Source organism: Zea mays, chromosome 1 (assembly GCF_902167145.1).
Source record: "Zea mays cultivar B73 chromosome 1, Zm-B73-REFERENCE-NAM-5.0, whole genome shotgun sequence".
In the NCBI taxonomy this organism is placed as follows: Eukaryota; Viridiplantae; Streptophyta; class Magnoliopsida; order Poales; family Poaceae; genus Zea; species Zea mays.
In genome coordinates this window covers 300,584,483-300,604,045 of record NC_050096.1, presented here as the reverse complement: position 1 = coordinate 300,604,045, position 19,563 = coordinate 300,584,483, and the positions used below count along the sequence as shown (strand labels likewise).

The window sequence follows — 19,563 nt, the reverse complement described above, 5'->3', positions numbered from 1 at the left end:
GAAATTTTTATTTTTCCAAAGGAAATGAGTTCAATTTTTTCTTGGGAAATGAAAATACCTTAAAAAAATGAGGTTCTCAAACTAGCCCTTACACATCTAAATATAACAATTTTCTATTTTAAACTTCTCACTAGTTAAATATGAAACGGGGCACAATATACAAAGATGCCGTTAGAATAGTAAAAATTAGAGAATATTTTTTATTAAATGGTTCTCCATGTGATAAATTAAAGAGTAGATTACTGAAGATGCTATAATATAGAAATTTAAAAAAGAAATGAAATATTTTTTAAAAAAATACGTGTTCCAAAATATATGGCCTAAAACAGAGATGAGCAACGTGCAAATGCCAAATGTGCAACCTGGCCGGCCCGGCCGTCTGCCCGTCTGCCTTCGGCGTGCAGATCTCCCCAACTCCAGGACCAGAAAACCCACGCGAAGACCAGAGCAGCGGGTGGACTCGGCACCGGCCGTCGGGACCGCGACGATGGCCGCCGCCTGGCCTCTCTCCGCCATCGCCGGCATCCTGCCGGCCTCCCTCTCGCTGACCCTCCTCCTCGCCACCCTCGTACCGCCCTCCCCTTTCCCCCCAAATCCTGCTTCCTCCTCCTCGCCGTGGCACTCACGCCATCTCTCCGTCTCGTGATCAGGTATCCATCCTGGTGCTGGGCGCAGCGGCGTTCTTCTTCGAGCACATCCGCAAGATAGGATGCATGCACTCGTAAGTCTGCTTCCGTCTTGCCGTCCCACACTCCTGGTTTCTCCCGCGATCTGCGTGTAGTGTTGACTGCTGCGATGTTCTGGATCTCGGCCGCAGGCTGGAGAGGTCCGCCGTCTCGGACGCCTTCTTCGAGGACCCCAACTCGCTCAAGAAGGTAGTGTACTGATTGCTCGTGCTGGGTTCGTCCCGGGCTGCAGCATGGGGGTGCACGCTAGGTGTTTGCTGGTTTGATTGTCTGAACTGACTGTTATATAGGTGCCCTGCCCGTCGGTTTTGGATCCTCCTGAGAAATATATTTCGTTGATAGTTCCTGCCTACAATGAGGAGTATCGACTCCCCGAGGCTCTTACAGAAACACTCAAGTAAGGCATTTGCTACTCCTGTTGCTCAAATGCTATGTTTATAGTTGAACTTTGAACTGCGCATTGCAATCTATACTGGTAATCTTTTTTAGCAGCTAGTGTTAATCGTTACATTGATCACTTTCTTGTTTTCTCTCTTTAATAGCTACTTGAAGCGGAGATCAACTGCTGACAAGTCCTTTTCATATGAGGTATGTGGTAATCTAGCATGTTATTTGCAATTTGCAATCCTGTTTGCAGTTTGCAGGGAACAGGCAAACTCTGAGCACAAAACCTTTTGTGTTTTGAAACCTATATTACCCTATCTAATTTCGGAATTTGACCGGTTGTGTCAAGGTATTGATTGTCGATGATGGTAGCACTGATGGGACCTCTAAAGTCGCTTTCAGTTTTGTAAAGAAACACAAGATTGATAATGTTAGAGTTCTTCTACTTGGAAGAAATCATGGGAAAGGTGAAGCAGTCCGAAAAGTGAGTGTTGAAATCCCTGGATATCCCTTAGGGCTTTGGATGCAAATAAAAACTAATTGGTGCTTTCCTTTTTTTTTTGTGGAAGCATCTAATAGGGAATGCTTCATTCACGTGGTGAACTATTACTCATGCTTGATGCTGATGGTGCAACTAAAGTGACCGATTTGGAAAAGCTTGAAGCTCAGGTCTATCTCCGTCATAAGCTAAATCGAACATCAAGTTTTGAAAGTTAATTTGGTTGGTATTGAATTTGTTTTTTGTAACTTGTTTTTTGCTCTTAGGTTCATGCATTGGCTAAGAAAGCTAAGTCTAGCCCAGGGACATCTACTAGTTCATCTCAGAATCTATCTGATGTTGAAGTTGCTGTTTTTGGTTCCCGAGCTCATCTAGAGAAGCAGGCTCTTGCGACAGTAATTCTCTTTACTGCTCACTACCCTTGGTCTTTTGGTTTTCTACTAAGTTTTCACCTTGCATTTTTCTTTTTCCTATCCTGCTTTATTGCAGAGGAAATGGTATAGAAACTTTCTTATGAAAGGTTTCCATTTGGTAGTTTTGTTGACTGCTGGTCCCGGGATCAAAGATACACAGGTATTCTGTTTCAACCATACATGTTCTTCTAATAAACAAGTGCCATTGACGCTTCATGTGTTCATTTTAATAACAATGTTCATAGTCTCATTTGTTGTTACCAATTCCAGTGTGGGTTTAAGATGTTCACACGAGCAGCTGCAAGGAAGCTTTTCACAAATATCAGATTGAAGAGGTATTCTCTTCTGCACTGTTCTATCTTCTTTGAAGCCCAGTGATGCTGTTTACCAAATCTGCTTTCCAGGCATATATGGTTTTAATGGTTATTACAACTTGCCTTTCTTTGCATGGGCAGGTGGTGTTTCGATGTTGAACTTGTATACCTGTGCAAGCGCCTCAGGATCCCAATGGTAGAAGTATCCGTTAATTGGACCGAGATACCTGGATCCAAAGTGCGCATGACGAGCATCATGCACATGGTATTCGAGCTCCTGCTGATCAAAGTAGGTTATGGACTGGGGATATGGAAAATCGGCTCGTAGATCCTTGACATTCTATGCTGACTAGTTTCTGCAACTCAGTTTGGAGGAATACTGTACAATTTTCCGCAAAACCTAGTTGGTCGCCAGCAAATCCATTTGGAGGAATACTGTACAATTTTCCGAGATTTTCAAATCGAGAGCATCAATTCACATGTACCCTAGTGTTTGATCATAGAGACGTTGACAGATGTAGGCCAAAATTGTTGTCCCAGCTATATCCTTTTACTGATTTGTTATACAGGAACTCAAACGTGTTGCCAATATTGTTCATTCTAGTTTATAGTTGTTCCGGGCTTAGTGAAGAGTAGCTCCCCTAGGCGCAGATGTGCAGTGGCGTTGGCTGCCATCTGTTCAAACGTCCTGTCCCCCGGCGACGATGTCCTGGGGCCGTGGCAACTGTGGCCCAGAGCACCCCATGCCCATGGCCCTAGAGCTGGTCGGGAACAATCAGGGCATACTTGAAGAGGCATGTCCCCTGAATATGAAAGATCAATTTACAACTTAATCTTAGGCAGCAGCAAGTCAAGGCGATAGTCCAGAAGGGTCATGTTCTCTCTATACATTGTACGAAAAAATAATGAACAAACCACAAATTTAGTATTCTCTCATTCGAAGTCGTCTCCCTACAACTTGCTGCTTATTTTCAGATGTTAGGCTATCTGCAGCAGCTTACCTCATCTACATATCTATATTCAAACTATACTCTAGTATTCTCTCATTCGAAGTCGTCTCCCTACAACTTGCTGCTTATTTTCAGCTGTTAGGCTATCTGCAGCAGCTTACCTCATCTACATATCTATATTCAAACTATACTCTGCAAACAGTGCAGTCTACAATACAAAATAGTGTTTTTGGTGACCATATGAGTGAACTTCTGGACACGGTATTAGCATCTCATTTCCTTACAAACCAAATATACACCATCTCTGACCTCTGTACATCGACAGAGGTCCACGGCACCCAAACAATTATTAAATAGAAATCAAGAGTATGTTTGGTCCTTACAACATTGGCATTACCAAATTGTTTCAGAGGGTTTCTTCACAGTAGTGATTTCGGCCGCTAACTGAAACTACTTGTCCAGTCTCATAAAATGTTAAGCATGCATCAGTTTTTTTTTTTTAAAAAGGCAGACTTGACGGAGACTCCTAGAGTCTGAAAAAAAAGGATAAGCAGAGCCAAGCCTTCCCTGTAAATATGGAGATGGAGATGGCTCAGTGAGACAGCACCAGACCTGGCCTTCTAATGAGTACTCCTATAAACCAAAATAAACATTCGGCTAGTGAGACCTACATAAAGCATCATTTGACATAAAACATAATGTCATACTGATAGAAGTGGTTGGACAAAACAAAAATCTAGTACTGTCAAAATCATGTTAGCTTAATAAGTTTCACAACAAGGACTAATTCAGAGAAAAAAAAATTGAAGTTAAGGATAAACTTCAGCCATGTTGTAGGCAGAAAAACTAGCAAACATGCACGTGTGGGCTGAAATTCAAACCTGGCTCATAAATAACCACAACTTAAACTTGGACTATGTATGAGCAGTCAGGTCACTAGTGGTTCCCTTGCAAATGGAGAAAACCTGCCAGCTGCTAATGACCATGAGTTACAGTTCCACCAAAGACCGTTCGCCTGAACCACAGAATGAGATGCTCGAATTACGCTCTAGAGGGCACAATAACAGCACGAGATGCAGCATAAGCATCTTCAAGGCCAGGAACAGAGTCCTTGTGACAGTCAACGAACCTCGATTTGAAGGTCCTTCGGGAAAAGGGATTGCTGAATAGCAATATGAGCTTTAACACATTTACTCATTTTGGAGAGAGGACTTTCAAATCGGAGTCTTTTGCTATTATAACACTCATTTAAACAGGTTTCTCTCTTACAGTATCTACAAATTTAACTTCTATAAAATAGTACTTATAAATTAATCTCTTCTCTAAAATAGAATTAAGTGCCTTTTTACTCATTTTTCTTTTTTCTTTATTTTAATTTCCTAGCCGTGAATGATATGCTTCAATTTATTTTGTCATCATGTACGTAGGAGCCTAAACGTTGTGCACGGCCGAACTCGGACATGTCGTTTTTGTTCACGTTCACCATCAAGCTGTAATAAAAATTTGCACAACCATGAACCTGGAACCATTCAAATATGAAGTTCCATACAGCTCACTGTTCAAATATGAAAGGGTCGGGAACCAATCTACTTTCTGATATCTTTTGTCGATCTAAACTTGCTTTCTGCACGAACCACCTGCTTCAACTTACTTTAGTACTGCAATCTCAACTTCTTGAGAATAAAGTTTATACTCGGCATCTTGGCAGCAATATTTCCGAACGTAAAATAAAACCGCTAGGATGTTCGGTCACATATAGCAATGTGGGAGCATTATGATCTACAAACAAAATCTCTAGGAAAATTTCGATATTTCACTGCTGGGAAAATAGAAAGGAGAGTAAAAAGGTACTTAATACTATTTTAGAGAAGAGATTAAGTTATAGGTACCATTTTAGAGAAGTTAAATTTGTAGATACTAGAAGAGAGAAGCCTGTTTAAATGAATGTTATAATAGCAAAAGACTCGAAGGCCGAAGGGGAGAAGACGAGAAAGGTCGCATTATCGAGATTGGGCCATTCCTTTATTGGGTTTGGGCTGTATTCATAGATTGACCAGTTTGGTCGTTTGGGCTAGCCCAGCGTGCATACCCTTCGCAGCGTTGTTTCTTAGCGGTCCTCAACTTGACATGCTGTGAACTGAACATACATGTCTCTCAAACTCTAGGAGCCTATACAAAACCATTAACCATATAAAGTTGGGTTTATAAAACCAGATACTGATGTGACATACAAGCCATTTGGGGTCCCCAACTTGACATGTTGTGTTATTTGGGTGCCCGAACTTGAATGCTATGTTACTTAAGTCATCGAACTTTCATTGATTTGCTCTAATGTGGTACAACACGTCAACATCCGATTTATATGTTACCTTACATCTTTATCTTTATCTTCCAACATTCTTATCTATATGGCTAACAACATAAAAACATATTAATCCACCTAATTTATCATCCATTCACTAAAAAAACAAGGACCTTTCAATCTCTCTCTTCTTTGTATTGATGATAATTCTACAAACAAATGAAAACTAAGCATAATCTAAGGTAGCACTTCACACTAGTGTAAATTGTTAACTTGGTTTGTATTTTATGTCGCTTGTCTAACTTTTAAACTATGTCATTATAATATGAATAAGCACCATAAAACTTTATTCAGTAGTGATAACTTCCCCTACATGTGTGCTTGAATGATTTAGATTCAAGCTTACACACACATGCATGTGTATGAAATTTGTGGAAAGATTGTCAATGATGCTAAGGTATACAAAATAAAGATGTACCTTTTTAACATGTATACCACTCATTAAAAACATAATGATGACGTGTAGTGCTACATTAGAGCAAACCAATGAATGTTCAGAGTAGGGATGGGCACTTTTTTTACCATACACCGAAAACCGAACTGAAGCCGTATCGAACCGAACCAAAATTTCAGTTTTTCGGTAGTTCGGTTCAGTTTCGGTTTTTGTGTCTAAGAAGTTCGGTGCTCGGTATCGTAATCGGTTTTCACCGTATACCGAACCAAAATACAAAAAACTAAATACTAAACTTTATTAATTATGAAATTTGACTATTTGATTATGTGAAGTAAATGTGAGATGTAATTAAATTGTTATTGACTTAATTGTATATGATGTATGATGTATTTATAAATCTTTATACCTATATAATTTTAAATTTTTGAAATTGTTATAATCTATCATGTAAACTTGTTGTATGTGTTGTCTTGAGTATAAGTTTGGTGTTCGGTTTTTACTGAAAAACCAAAGTAAAAAACTAAAACCGAACTTCTCGATTTTTATTTTCTAGAAAACCGATCGGTTCCTAGTGTTTGGAAAACCTAAGTTTCAAAAAACCCCGAATGCCCAGCCCTAGTTCAGGGACTCAAGCGACATAGCATTCAAGTTCGTGGACATAAGTAACACAACATGCCAATTTGGGGACCCCAAGTGGCTGCGACGTGGCATGCCACATCGGTATCCGGTTTTACAAACCTGACTTCTGGATGGTTTTGCATGGACTGACGAAGTTCGAGGACATGTTTGCTTGGTTTTCTGTGTTCGAGGGGTAAGCGGCACATCGTGCCAAGTTCGTGGACCGCTAGTGTACTTTACTCTTTCTTCTTCCTTCGACAGACGTGAACGACAGTGAGCGATTATGGGTGTTTTGGTTTGGTTTTTAACTTTGACTTTTGCCCTCTAAAAACCAAAATCGAAACTAAACAACCCAATCTAGGAAGTATTTTTTCAAAAGCTAGCTTTCTCACACTGCAAAATTGAAAGCACATCTACACCTGTTTTAGTGGCTTTTGGATGGAACTGTGTAAATATATATGAAAAAACTTTTAGCTACTTTCACCAAATAGTTTTTAGCTTTTTACAGTTCACAACTCATATCAACTTTTTTCAGAGCTCACAGCCTACAACAGTTTTTTTCACCGCGATAGCTCAACCAAACAGACCCAACAAGGCACTACATTACTCAGTTCATTACATTAGCTAAGACTGTCCGCACCCCTTACCCCCTCCTGTTCCGCTAATGTAGAGACGACGGTTCCCCACTAACCCCCGCATCACTTTCCTTACAATGAGAAGTTTATGATTATGATACTCTGAATAAGCGTCTTCACCAGAATAGGACTGCAAAGTACCTTCTCGCCAAAATGGTTCTAACAACACAGGAAACTCGGTCTTCTAGCATTACGATGCCTCAAATCGAAAATCGGGATCATTAAGTTTCTCGAGGTTCCATTTTTACCCGTGTTCCCTCTCTCTCCCTCTCTCCTCAGTCATCGATGCTATGGTGTCATCCTCCTTCCCTGACGTCGATACCTACGATAATGGTGACTCTGACGCTCAAGACCAAGACCATAGTCATCATGCTAAGGTGCACGACATCTACGTCCTCATCACACTCATCACCACACAACTGCTCACCCTAGTCATGCTCCTTGTGTGGTGAGTCAATGTCGCATGTGTCGCGCTCTTCTTCACCGTCTTCGCCATCGTTGAGTTCGTCTACCTCTCCTTCTACCTCTCCTTCGTGCTCTACTTCGTGCATGACATGTACATCACCTGTCGCTGTGATCGCGGTGCTAGTGGCCATCATGGTGATGTGGCACTACGTTCACGTAAAGCGATAGAGGTATGAGATGGAGCACATAGTCTTCAAAGAAGAATGTCGTGTGGGACATGCTATTGTTGGGACTCAATCACGCTCACACACTCTCAATCGCTCATGACAGGAGTTTGAAGATGAAGAGTAGAGTTTGGGCAAAATTATCCATAGTCAGTGATTCAATGGACTAAATGTCGACATGATCACAACAACAAGCAACACACAGTGGCAATCCCATTTTAGTGAGAATGTGCTTCAGAGTCCTATTCCAGTGAAACCACTTCTTGTGGGATCATAATTCATAATCACAAACTTCTCCTCTATAATGAGAGCGAACATAGAGATGAAAATGAGTTAGAAATACCTATTTGGTACCAAACATGATAGTACAAAATAAGTCATATATATATATATATATATATTTCTATATTCAGGACGAATATGGATAGTACCCGCATAGTACAGCTTCAGATTTGGGTCGAATTCGGAGCAAGGACTATTCAAAGATATCTACAACCTTGAAGTACACTCATATTTTTGTTTGAACATATATTCATGTGTCATCATGTCGAACTATTTAAATAATGTCCAAATTTATACCAAAGTAATAGACTATACATCACAAGTGTAACACCAATATTCCATAGCTTATTAATAGACTATATATCACATGTGTTGAACTGTCTTGTATTGTATTAGCCTATCTTGTGATGTATAACACCAATACTCCATAGCTTATTACACTATCTTGTATTGCTTGCTAATGGGTTGGGGATGCAAAGTTAGTCTATTAGGAGCTGAAGCTATATTTGCTTAACCTTTTTAGTACATGTTTGTTCTATGAGACTGATATTTTGAGTTTCAACATTTATTGCACATTAATTTAAAGGACGCCATTTATTTGTTTGACCATTAGAACATAAGCCTTGTAAATTGTGATCATGCAATCATTGAATGTAAACTAATGAGATAGAATGTTGCAGGGTGGATTTGTTGAAGAACTAATAGAGCTAGCTTATTACAAATGTTGAAATGTTGTAGTGTTTTGCTAGGATTTTATGCTTCCACTTTATGTTTCCTTAAAAAAACTAGAAGTACCATGAAGACAACTTGTATGTTTGGTTTCGATGAACAACTAGAGAACTATTTGGATGGTGATTATCTAGTGTTTGATTGCACTGGTATATTTTCAACTCTTCTTTGCATGCTTTAGCCATTTCAACGTTTATGCTATTTACCTTCTTGATTCATAGGTTTGAATTATGCATATAAATTTTCTTGATAATGAGTATATATTGAACCAAAACCCAAGCCTGATTTCAGTTATTCAGTATTGCGTTATGATTCATCTTGAACCCTCAGATCAACATACTTTCAAAGATGGATCTAGTCTCAAATAATGTATTAAGTGTTTAGTTGAACCGGTACGCCTACTATGAAACATACTCTCGTTCGTACATCTTTTGAAAGTGTATTGCATTAGCTATTTGAAGTACTTAGTTTCATTGTGCTTGACCACAAGCTCATAAACATTGATATAAAGTTGTACATGCAATAATATGTATTCATTTGCATGTATGTTTAATTTTTTCTAGACTATCATGCTATATGGTGTGTCTTGTTGATATGCTTCGCACATTGCATATTGTGTCCCAGAAGAACAAAAAAATACGAAAAGTGGAACAGAGAAATTCAAGTCTTTTACCTGATATACAGTAACATATTTTTTGTTGGCACTATTATTTATTACCAACATAAAAATAATTACAATTTAAAAAAAACGTTTACCCATGATAGGAGCAAAATAATATGTTCTGTTCAAATAAAAGAAAAAAAGTGAAGGATGGCAGGTATTGTAGTTGAGATAAAAATGATATTATATGTCTATGATAAGATTTAGAGGGGTGATATAGGGGGGACCGCTACATAAGGTAGTAATATCCGAGAGATGAATCTTGTAGATGTCATGAGATAGTGGGATATATAAGGATAAATTTAGGGGACATAGTTACGGACAGTCTCACAAGCATTGCTATTAAGTAAATGTCAGCAACATCAAAAATGTACCATAGATGTCTATTTTTTACAACACCTTACAAGCATTGCTACTAGGTATGTCACACCCGGTTTTGAAGGTAAATCGAATGCGAACCATGTACGTGCCAAGATCAGTAATTCACGTACACAGCGATTACATAAATGACTCATCATAGCACAATGCTTCGAATTACAATAAAGAGTAAGCAAAAATATTACAGACTAGAGCCATTTACATAATATAAATCAAAGTACACAGAATAGAAACATGGCCAACGTAAACAACCCACCACAGACAGCTGACTGGGGGAGGTCGCTAGCCTAATCCTCGAACTTGTCGAAGTCCTGGAACTTTTAGAGATCCACCTCGACACCTTCTTCTTTACCTGAGCATAGATTGCACCAAAGGCAACCTGGTGTTTTATGCAAGCAAGGATGAGTACACATCAACGTACTCAACAAATGTCCCGTTTGGCTGTAGTGGACTAGCTTTATGTGGGGTTAAGGTCAAGCAGTTGCTTTTAGTTGGTCAGGTAATTATCACTAGTAGAGAGTCAAGTTTTAACATTAACCCAAGTTGTTATCCCAAAAATACTCCTTCCAAACGGAAAGAATACCTGAAATCATAATCATAATCATAATAGAAACCAACATTATCCTCATCATCATCTGTAACCAAAACATCTCTGATCAATGTGTCTCTAGTCAATGGAGCTCCCTTGGCCGCTCATAACCGCGAGTACGGTTGATATATCGGTTTCATAACACTCTACAGAGGTTGCACACTTTACCCACAAGCCGTGATTCCCTCTCTAGCCCGGGCTTGCAAGACCCTTATTCACTCCCGAGGTGAATGGCCAAGGATTCACTACGAAACCTTTACAAAGATTCCCTGAGCCTGTAGTCGCCTGTTAGGTTTCCTAAATGTACCGCACTCCTCCCCAAGGGGCAATCCACCCTCGGCAGAGCGAGCTGCATACACTGAGCCTCATTGACGGCACGACGGTAAAGCAAACTACACCTCAGTTCCTCTAATTATTCAACTAAGGGTGTCCCATACCACCCTCATGGTTGCACTGTTTTCCTGGGCGGTCATTCAACGAACAGGTCCTTATAGAGAGGCACTCAAGAAACCGCTCGAGCCCCCTAAAGTATCATCAGCCCAACATCGTAATAATAATGACAACATCGTATCATAAGTGTTCACATCATGTTCATTGATTAAAGTAAAGCAATAGCATGAATCTAACCATAGTAACCCAAAAGGTAATCAAGGATAAGGTAAATAGAAATCTAGTCAATCCTTAGTTTGATCATGGTATGCGGGACAGTGAATTATAAAGTAAATGGGGCATAATGGGTCAGAGGACACTTGCCTTCACCAAACAGATGCTCAGGGTCTTCAGCCTCGTAGAACTCGAAGAGTTTAATCTCTTGGTCACCGAAGCTTGACCGTCGATTCCTCGAAGCCCAGAAACGAATCACGGTCTATTCGCGACGCACAACGAATGCAAACAGGCATAAGCAAACATATGGTTGCATAGGAACATTACACCATACAAGATAAAATATTATAAAAGCGAGCAATATAAAATAGTATGGTGGCTCCGACGTAGCTCCAGGCGTGATGGCGAAGACGCGGATGCGGCACGGCAAATGACGGGGCCGGGCGAGGTGTCTCCGAGCGCGGCGCGACATACACAAGGAGTGGGAGGGGGCGGCGCGCGGTTTGGGGAAGTGGGGAGGCCGAGCGGGTGCCGAGAGCTTAAATAGGAGCGTTGAGTAGGCGGTTGCCGGAATCTGCGCCGACGTGGGTGGCTTGGGTGACAGATGCAGTTGCGAGAGCGAGGGAGGAGGTGACATATGGGACATCTGAGTACAGTGCGATGAGGCGAGGCAAGACTATTGATGGGGTAGACGAAGGAAGGCGCTGGGGTGGACGGGGGTAGACGGTGCCGTAGCAGACGCGGGTGGCATGCCGTTAGCAAAGAGGATATATATATATATATATATATATATATATATATATATATATATATATATATATATATATATATATCGAGTTTTTAGAATATTTCAGTTTTCACAAATACTAAATTTTAGGGGCTAAAATAATATCTGAAAAAACCGAATTTCATATTTAATTCCTAAAAATGTTATGATGGTTCCAAAAGTTCCTGGAAACATCCTCGAGATATTTTAGCATGATGCAAAAATATTTCGCACTCATAAACACTGTGCAAGGACATGAATGCAACAACCAAAGAGCCTCTAGGGCTTATTCCACTAGGTTTATGCCAACATAAAACAAAATAATTCTCCATTTTTAGGAAAAAGAGAAGGAAAGCAAAGAAATGAGAGAGTAACACCTGAATTTGGTGGATATTAAGAAAAAAAATTTATACCCCCAAATTCAGGGTGTTACAAATCTAACCCCCTTAACAGAATCTCGCCCTCGAGATTCCAGAAGAGGCTAGCAAGAAAATGTGATTGGTTCATTGATCTTTCATAGCTTCTTATAACTCAACTTTGACTCTGCCGGCTTGACTTGTGGATTGGTTGCTTTGACCATCAGATGCTTGAGACCGATTGATGCAATTCTTGAGGATCTCCTGGACCTATGGGTTAGGACCCACACATGCTTTCGCTGTGCCACTCTGATCTTGTTGGTTGATGTTGATCGCATTGTCTTCATTGGGGTTAGCGGCTAACCCCCTTAATAGGAGCATTGATATGCACTTGGTGAAGATGTTGCCGACTTTGATCTTGACTGATTTGGAGGAGTTGGAGGTTGCCAAATGGACAAGTGCAAGAGGAAAGAATAGCGAGAAAAGGTAGGCATAGACGGATTAGGGAGAACAGGGGAGAGAACCCAACTACCTAAATATATGGCGCTCACCTAATAAACTAATGTTATTGTAGACCAAGGGCCACAACACATCAACATTCATCACAAAGAAGCAAATCAGTCATCACACAAAGACAAACAACACAAACATACAACAACAAACATCGCGTTGCTACATGTTAATGCTAACTAGATAGTGGTCTTCTCTAAAAAGGGAATAACTAATCTCTAAGGTTGTCGAAGGACGAGGAGAAGAACAAGACGTGTATGATAGGGACACAAGCACAATAAAGGATGGAGTTTAAGCAAGGATTGTAATCGACAAGGGTGAAAATGCAACCAAGGGCAGGGTAGGTAAACACCATTCTCAAATTGAGATGGGAAGGATGATAATTCAAAAGGTAGGCATAAGATAAGCATCATGGAAAGATCTAGTGATTACAAAGGTACAGAAGGTAACAGGCAAAAGCGCACCAAAAGATCGAGTTAAGACAAGACTTGCAACGAGACAGAGGAATAGGGAATGAACAAGAGCGAGGAGGGGTAAGACAACACTCTTGAAATGAAATGGGAGGGGAGGCATTAAAATGCAAGTACATGATAAGCATCAAGGTGAAGATCGAGGGATGGCAAGGGTTAAGGTGATAACGGAAAAACACACAACAAATGATGTATTCTAGACAAGAATTGCAAGGTGTCAAAGAAGGGGGAGCAGCCAATGATGAAATAGATGAGGCATTATCCCCGAACAGGGATGGAAAAGAGAAGGATTCAATGGGTAGGTTCAATGTAAGCAGGAGGGCAAGGACATAGATATCACAAGGGTTTTAAAGGTAATAACGGACGAGGGCGTAGGGGAGGAGGTAAATAGGCATAAGATAAAAGATATAAGTGCCATAAAGGATGGAGTTAAGACAATACCTGCAAGTGGAAAAGAAGAGGATATGTTCAAGGGCCAGATAAGTAAATTGTCACTCTCAAGTTAAGGTGGAAGAGAGGGGATTTTAAAGAGTAGGAATAAAGATGAGTATCAAGGCAAGATCGATGGACGACAGGGTGAGGGTGATGGCAAATAAAAACGCAGCAAGGGATAGAATTAACACAAAACTTGTAAGGCGGCGAGAAGTGAAAAGAAATCAAGGGAGAGATAGGTAACTCGCAACTCTCAAACTGGGTTGAAAAAAGGGGAGGGTTTTAAAGGATAAGTTTAAGGTAAGCATTTAGGTAGAAGACATAAATATCGCAAGGGCCAAAGGCGATAACGGACAAGGGTGTAAGAGAAAAGATGAAGGCATATAAGAGCAAGTGGTACAAGTACAGTAAGGAATGGAGATAAGTCAAGGCTTGCACGCGGTAAAGAAGAGGATGTTGTCAAGGGTGAGATAAGTGAAACACCACTCTCAAATTGGGATAAGAGATTGGAGATTTTAGAGAACAGACATAGTGTAATCACCGAGGTAAGATCAAGAGATGAGAAAGGTAAAGGTAATACCCAACTGGAGCATGACAAAGGATGGAGTTAAAAACTCACAAGCGACAAGGAAGAGAGTACGACCAAGGGAGAATAGGTAGAATACAACTATAAAATTGAGATGTAGGAGGGAAGGGTTTAAAGGGCGGGTATAATTTAAGCATCAAGGTAAGATATAGAGGCGACAAGGGTAAAGATGATGATCGTGAAAGCATAACCAAGGATGCAGTTAAGGAAAGACTCTCGAAGCGGCGAAGTGGATAAGACAATCAAGGGTGAGATAGGTAAGGTCCCAACAGAATGGTTGAAATAAAGATTCCTTACCGAGGGAAGTTATAAGGAAACGATGAGATCATCAAGGGTGTGCGAAATAGAATGGTCACTCATGGATCATCAAGAAATAAGGGTGGTCAAAAGCATGTTAACCGAAATGTCTTAAACAGGCATTGGGATATAAAGGTAAGCATATATAAAAATAAGAGTATGCAAGATTCCAATGGTACGAGCATACCAAGATCAAGAGAGTACAAATTGCCAAAAAGATAGCGACTTAACAATAGAATAGGAAAGGGTCTCAAAAGACAGTAAGATCATGGAAATATAAACTGAAATGTTTAAATAGGCAGCAGAGTTTTTTTTGAGGTAGGTATTGAAACAAGAGTATTAAAGAATCTAGGAGTACGAGCATGTCAATACCAGGGGAATAAAGATTGCCAAATGGTGGCAATTTAATGACGAAAGAGGAAAGGATCCCAAAAGACAAGAAGGTTATGGTCAGGGGGCATCTACAAAGATGTCGCAAGCACAACAGTGAGATCAGATCTAATAGATTGAGAGAAGTATAGACCATACTAGAATGAAATACTTTTGGCAAGGGGGCATACAGGAGCACAACATAGAATTAGTCGAAGTGACTAATATTTTGAAGAAGAATCAAGGATGGGGTGAAGTAATAGTCAATAAGTCCTTAAAACGACCAATGCTACTCTAGGCTAACGGTCCTACAGTCAGCATGGCTTTGATACCACTTATGTCACACCCGGTTTTGAAGGTAAACCGAATGCGAACCATGTACGTGTCAGGATCAGTAATTCACGTACATAGCGATTACATAAATGACTCATCATAGCACAATGCTTTGAATTACAATAAAGAGTAAGTAAAAATATTACAGACTAGAGCCATTTACATAATATAAATCAAAGTACACAGAATAGAAACGTGGCCAACGTAAACAACCCACAGGGCAGCTGACTGGGGGAGGTCGCTAGCCTAATCCTCGAACTTGTCGAAGTCCTGGAACTCCTAGAGATCCACCTCGACACCTTCTTCTTTACCTGAACATAGATTGCACCAAAGGCAACCTGGTGTTTTGTGCAAGCAAGGGTGAGTACACATCAACGTACTCAGCAAATGTCCCGTTTGGCTGTAGTGGACTAGCTTTATGTGGGGTTAAGGTCAAGCAGTTGCTTTTAGTTGGTCAGGTAATTATCACTAGAAGAGAGCCAGGTTTTAACATTAACCCAAGTTGTTAACCCAAAAGTACTCCTTCCAAACGGAAAGAATACCTGAAATCATAATCATAATCATAATAGAAACCAACATTATCCTCATCATCATCTGTAACCAAAACATCTCTGATCAATGTGTCTCTAATCAATGGAGCTCCCTTGGCCGCTCATAACCGCGAGCACGGCTGATATATCAGTTTCATAACACTCTGCAGAGGTTGCGCACTTTACCCACAAGCCGTGATTCCTTCTCTAGCCCGGGCTTGCAAGACCCTTATTCACTCCCGAGGTGAATGGCCAAGGATTCACTATGAAGCCTTTACAAAGATTCCCTGAGGCTGTAGTCGGCCGTTAGGTTTCCTAAATGTACCGCACTCCTCCCCAAGGGGCAGTCCACCATTGACAGAGCGAGCTACATACACCGAGACCCATTGATGGCACGACGACAAAGTGAACTACACTTCAGTTCCTCTAATTATTCAACTAAGGGTGTCCCATACCACCCTCATGGTTACACTATTTTCCTAGGCGGTCATCCAACGAACAGATCCTTACAGAGAGGCACTCGAGAAACCGCTCGAGCCCCCTAAAGTATCACCAGCCCAACATCGTAAAAATAATGACAACATCGTATCATAAGTGTTCACATCATGTTCATTGATTAAAGTAAAGCAATAGCATGAATCTAACCATAGTAACCCAAAAGGTAATCAAGGATAAGGTAAATAGAAATCTAGTCAATCCTTAGGTTGATCATGGTATACGGGACAGTGAATTATAAAGTAAATGGGACATAATGGGTCAGAGGACAATTGTCTTCACCAAACAGATGCTCAGGGTCTTCAGCCTCGTAGAACTCGAAGAGTTTAATCTCTTGATCACCGAAGCTTGATCGTCGATTCCTCGAAGCCCAGAAACGAATCACGGTCTATTCGTGACGCACAACGAATGCAAACAGGCACAAGCAAACATATGGTTGCATAAGAACATTACACCATACAAGATAAAATATTATAAAAGCGAGCAATATAAAATAGTACGGTGGCTCTGACGTAGCTCCAGGCGTGGTGGCGAAGACGCGGATGCGGCACGGCAAACGATGGGGCCGGGCAAGGTGTCTCCGAGCGCGGCGCGACATACGCAAGGAGTGGGAGGGGGCGGCGCGCGGTTTGGGGAATTGGGGAGGTCGAGCGGGTGCCGAGAGCTTAAATAGGAGCGTCGAGTAGGCGGTTGCCAGAATCTGCGCTGACGTGGGTGGCTTGGGCGACAGATGCAGTTGCGAGAGCGAGGGAGGAGGTGACATATGGGACATTTGAGTACAGCGCGATGAGGCGAGGCAAGACTATTGATGGGGTAGACAAAGGAAGGCGCTGGGGTGGACGGGGGTAGATGGTGTCGTAGCAGACGCGGGTGGCATGCTGTTCGCAAGGAGGAGATACATATATATATATATCGAGTTTTTAGAATATTTCAGTTTTCGCAAATACTAAATTTTAGGGGCTAAAATAATATCTGAAAAATCTGAATTCCATATTTAATTCCTAAAAATGTTCTGATGGTTCCAAAAGTTCCTGGAAACATCCTCGAGATATTTTAACATGATGAAAAATATTTCACACTCAAAAACACTGTGCAAGGACATGAATGCAACAACCAAGGAGCCTCTAGGGCTTATTCCACTAGGTTTATGCCAACATAAAACAAAATAATTCTCCATTTTTAGGAAAAAAGAGAAGGAAAGCAAAGAAATGAGAGAGTAACACCTGAATTTGGTGGATATTAAGAAAAAAATTTGTACCCCCAAATTCAGGGTGTTACAAGGTAACTGTCAATAACACCAAATAATGTACATGCCCATGGCTGCATTTTGAAAAGTCTATCAAGGTAGAAATAATGTAACCACATAGCTAAACAACATGGCAACCTTATTTGACCTTTTTGGGGTGGGTGGGTAGAACAACAAATCAATACCCACTCATATAAGTCATCTCCCTTACAAGTTGTCATGTGTTTTCAGTTGTTAGTCTATTCATTCCCTTACAAGCCAAACAGATAAGACAACTATCTTTGGTAAATTGTCAAACTTCCACATCACCAAAGTATTTCTTAGAAATCAAGAATATTGTTGGCTATTACAACATTGGCTTTACAAAAGAAAAAAAGTCTATCTAACCCTATCAACTTTTGTAGTTGTCAACTTCACCCCCTCACCTATCTCTACTACTCCTTAAGAATGGAGTGTAAGCATCCACACTATCGATGGCGCACGGTTCTGCCTGCGTCCGCGCCCCTGCGCCTGAAATCTCGCACCACGCGTCCGCTGTCACACCCGGTTTTAGAAGGCAAACCGAATGCGAACCATGTACGTGCCAGGATCAGTTATTCACGTACACAACAGTTACATAACATGGACATCATCACACAGTGCTCAAAATAGTATTAAGGGAAATAGTTGATTACATCATACGTCTGAGACGTCCATATAGTCTTTACAATAAGTCAAAGTGCGGAAAAGAAACGTAGATAAACGCGGCCTTCACAGGTAGCCGACTGGGGGTTGCCGCTAACCCACTTCCTAGAACTCGTCGTAGTCTTGGAACTCCTGGAAGTCTCCTTCCACAGCTTCATCTTCGCCTGAGCAGTGGTTGCAATGCTGACAACCTGGGGGGGTTTGGTGTGTAGAGCAAGGGTGAGTACACATCAACATACTCAGCAAGTATCCTGTTTGGCTGTAGTGGACTAGCTTTATGTGGGGATAAGTCAAGCAGTTGCTTTTAGTTGGTCAGATTATTATTTACTAATAGAAAGCCAAGTTTTAGCATTAGCCCAAGTTATTAACCCGATGTACCCTTTCCAAACGGAAAGAATACCACTTACCAGCACCACAGTCATAACCAAAACCATCAATCTCATTGCCACCTGTAAACCAAAAGGTCTCTTATCAAGTACCACTAATCACTGGAGCTCCCTTGGCCGCTCATAACCGTGAGCACGGCTGATATATCAGTTTCATAACACTCTGCAGAGGTTGTGCACTTTACCCATAAGTCGTGATTCCCTCTTGCCTCGGGCCGATCAAACCCTTAAACACTACCAAGGTGAACAGGCAGGGTCTCACTACGTAGCCTTTACAAAGATTCCTCGGGGCTGTAGCCGCCCGTTAGGTTTCCTAAATGTACCGCACTCCTCCCCAAGGGACGAATCAACCTTGGCAGAGCGAGCCGCATACACCGAGCCCCATTGACGGCACGACGGCGAAGCGAACTACACCCCGGATCCTCTAATTATTCAGCTAAGGGCACCCCATTCTACCCTCATGGTTGCACTGTTTTCCCGGGCGGTCATCCATAGAACAGGTCCTTACGGAGAGGCACTCGAGAAACCGCTCGAGCCCCCTTAAAGCCACAAGTACAACATCATAATAAGAGAAGGGAAAACAGCGTATCATAGATAATCTCATCATGTTCATTGATTAGAGTTGAGCAATAGCATAAAGCTAAACAATAATAATCCAACCCAAATAGGTAAACAAGGACATGGATAACAAAAGCTAGTCAATCCTTAGGTATAAAGGTGTAATGCGGGGGGTGAATTAAGTAATGAATAGGACAGAGATAGGTCAAAGGACACTTGCCTCCACCAACCGACTGCTGCTCAGGGGCTTCTCCTGCGAGTTCCTCGGGCTCTTCAACCGGATCGTTCTCTATGCGAGCGCAAACATAAATACATCCACATATTTAATACAAAAGAACAGTACACCATACAATAGAATGAAATAAGTAAACAGACGTTCCACGCGGGCTCGCGAGTACGGTTAAGAGAGAAAGAGGAAA

The 19,563-nt window shown here is 41.2% G+C and overlaps 1 protein-coding gene across 1 annotated transcript; it reads left to right on the top strand.

The window, feature by feature from the left end:
• The first annotated feature begins 381 nt into the window (after nucleotides 1-381).
• On the top strand, nucleotides 382-2,871 carry LOC100273013 (uncharacterized). The gene is made up of 11 exons (NM_001147463.1): nucleotides 382-568; nucleotides 651-721; nucleotides 818-875; nucleotides 977-1,083; nucleotides 1,229-1,274; nucleotides 1,420-1,554; nucleotides 1,650-1,739; nucleotides 1,836-1,964; nucleotides 2,059-2,142; nucleotides 2,253-2,317; nucleotides 2,438-2,871. Exons 1-11 carry the CDS (start codon nucleotides 488-490, stop codon nucleotides 2,622-2,624), a joined length of 1,053 nt encoding a protein of 350 aa, NP_001140935.1. The 5' UTR covers nucleotides 382-487; the 3' UTR covers nucleotides 2,625-2,871.
• Nucleotides 2,872-19,563: the final 16,692 nt, after the last annotated feature.

Bases quoted from the DNA above. Each gene is read 5' to 3' on its own strand.
- LOC100273013 (NM_001147463.1), top strand. From the start codon at position 488: ATGGCCGCCGCCTGGCCTCTCTCCGCCATCGCCGGCATCCTGCCGGCC. The intron at 876-976 runs GTAGTGTACTGA...ACTGTTATATAG, and splicing joins ACCCCAACTCGCTCAAGAAG to GTGCCCTGCCCGTCGGTTTT. The intron at 1,555-1,649 runs GTGAGTGTTGAA...AGCATCTAATAG, and splicing joins AAGGTGAAGCAGTCCGAAAA to GGAATGCTTCATTCACGTGG.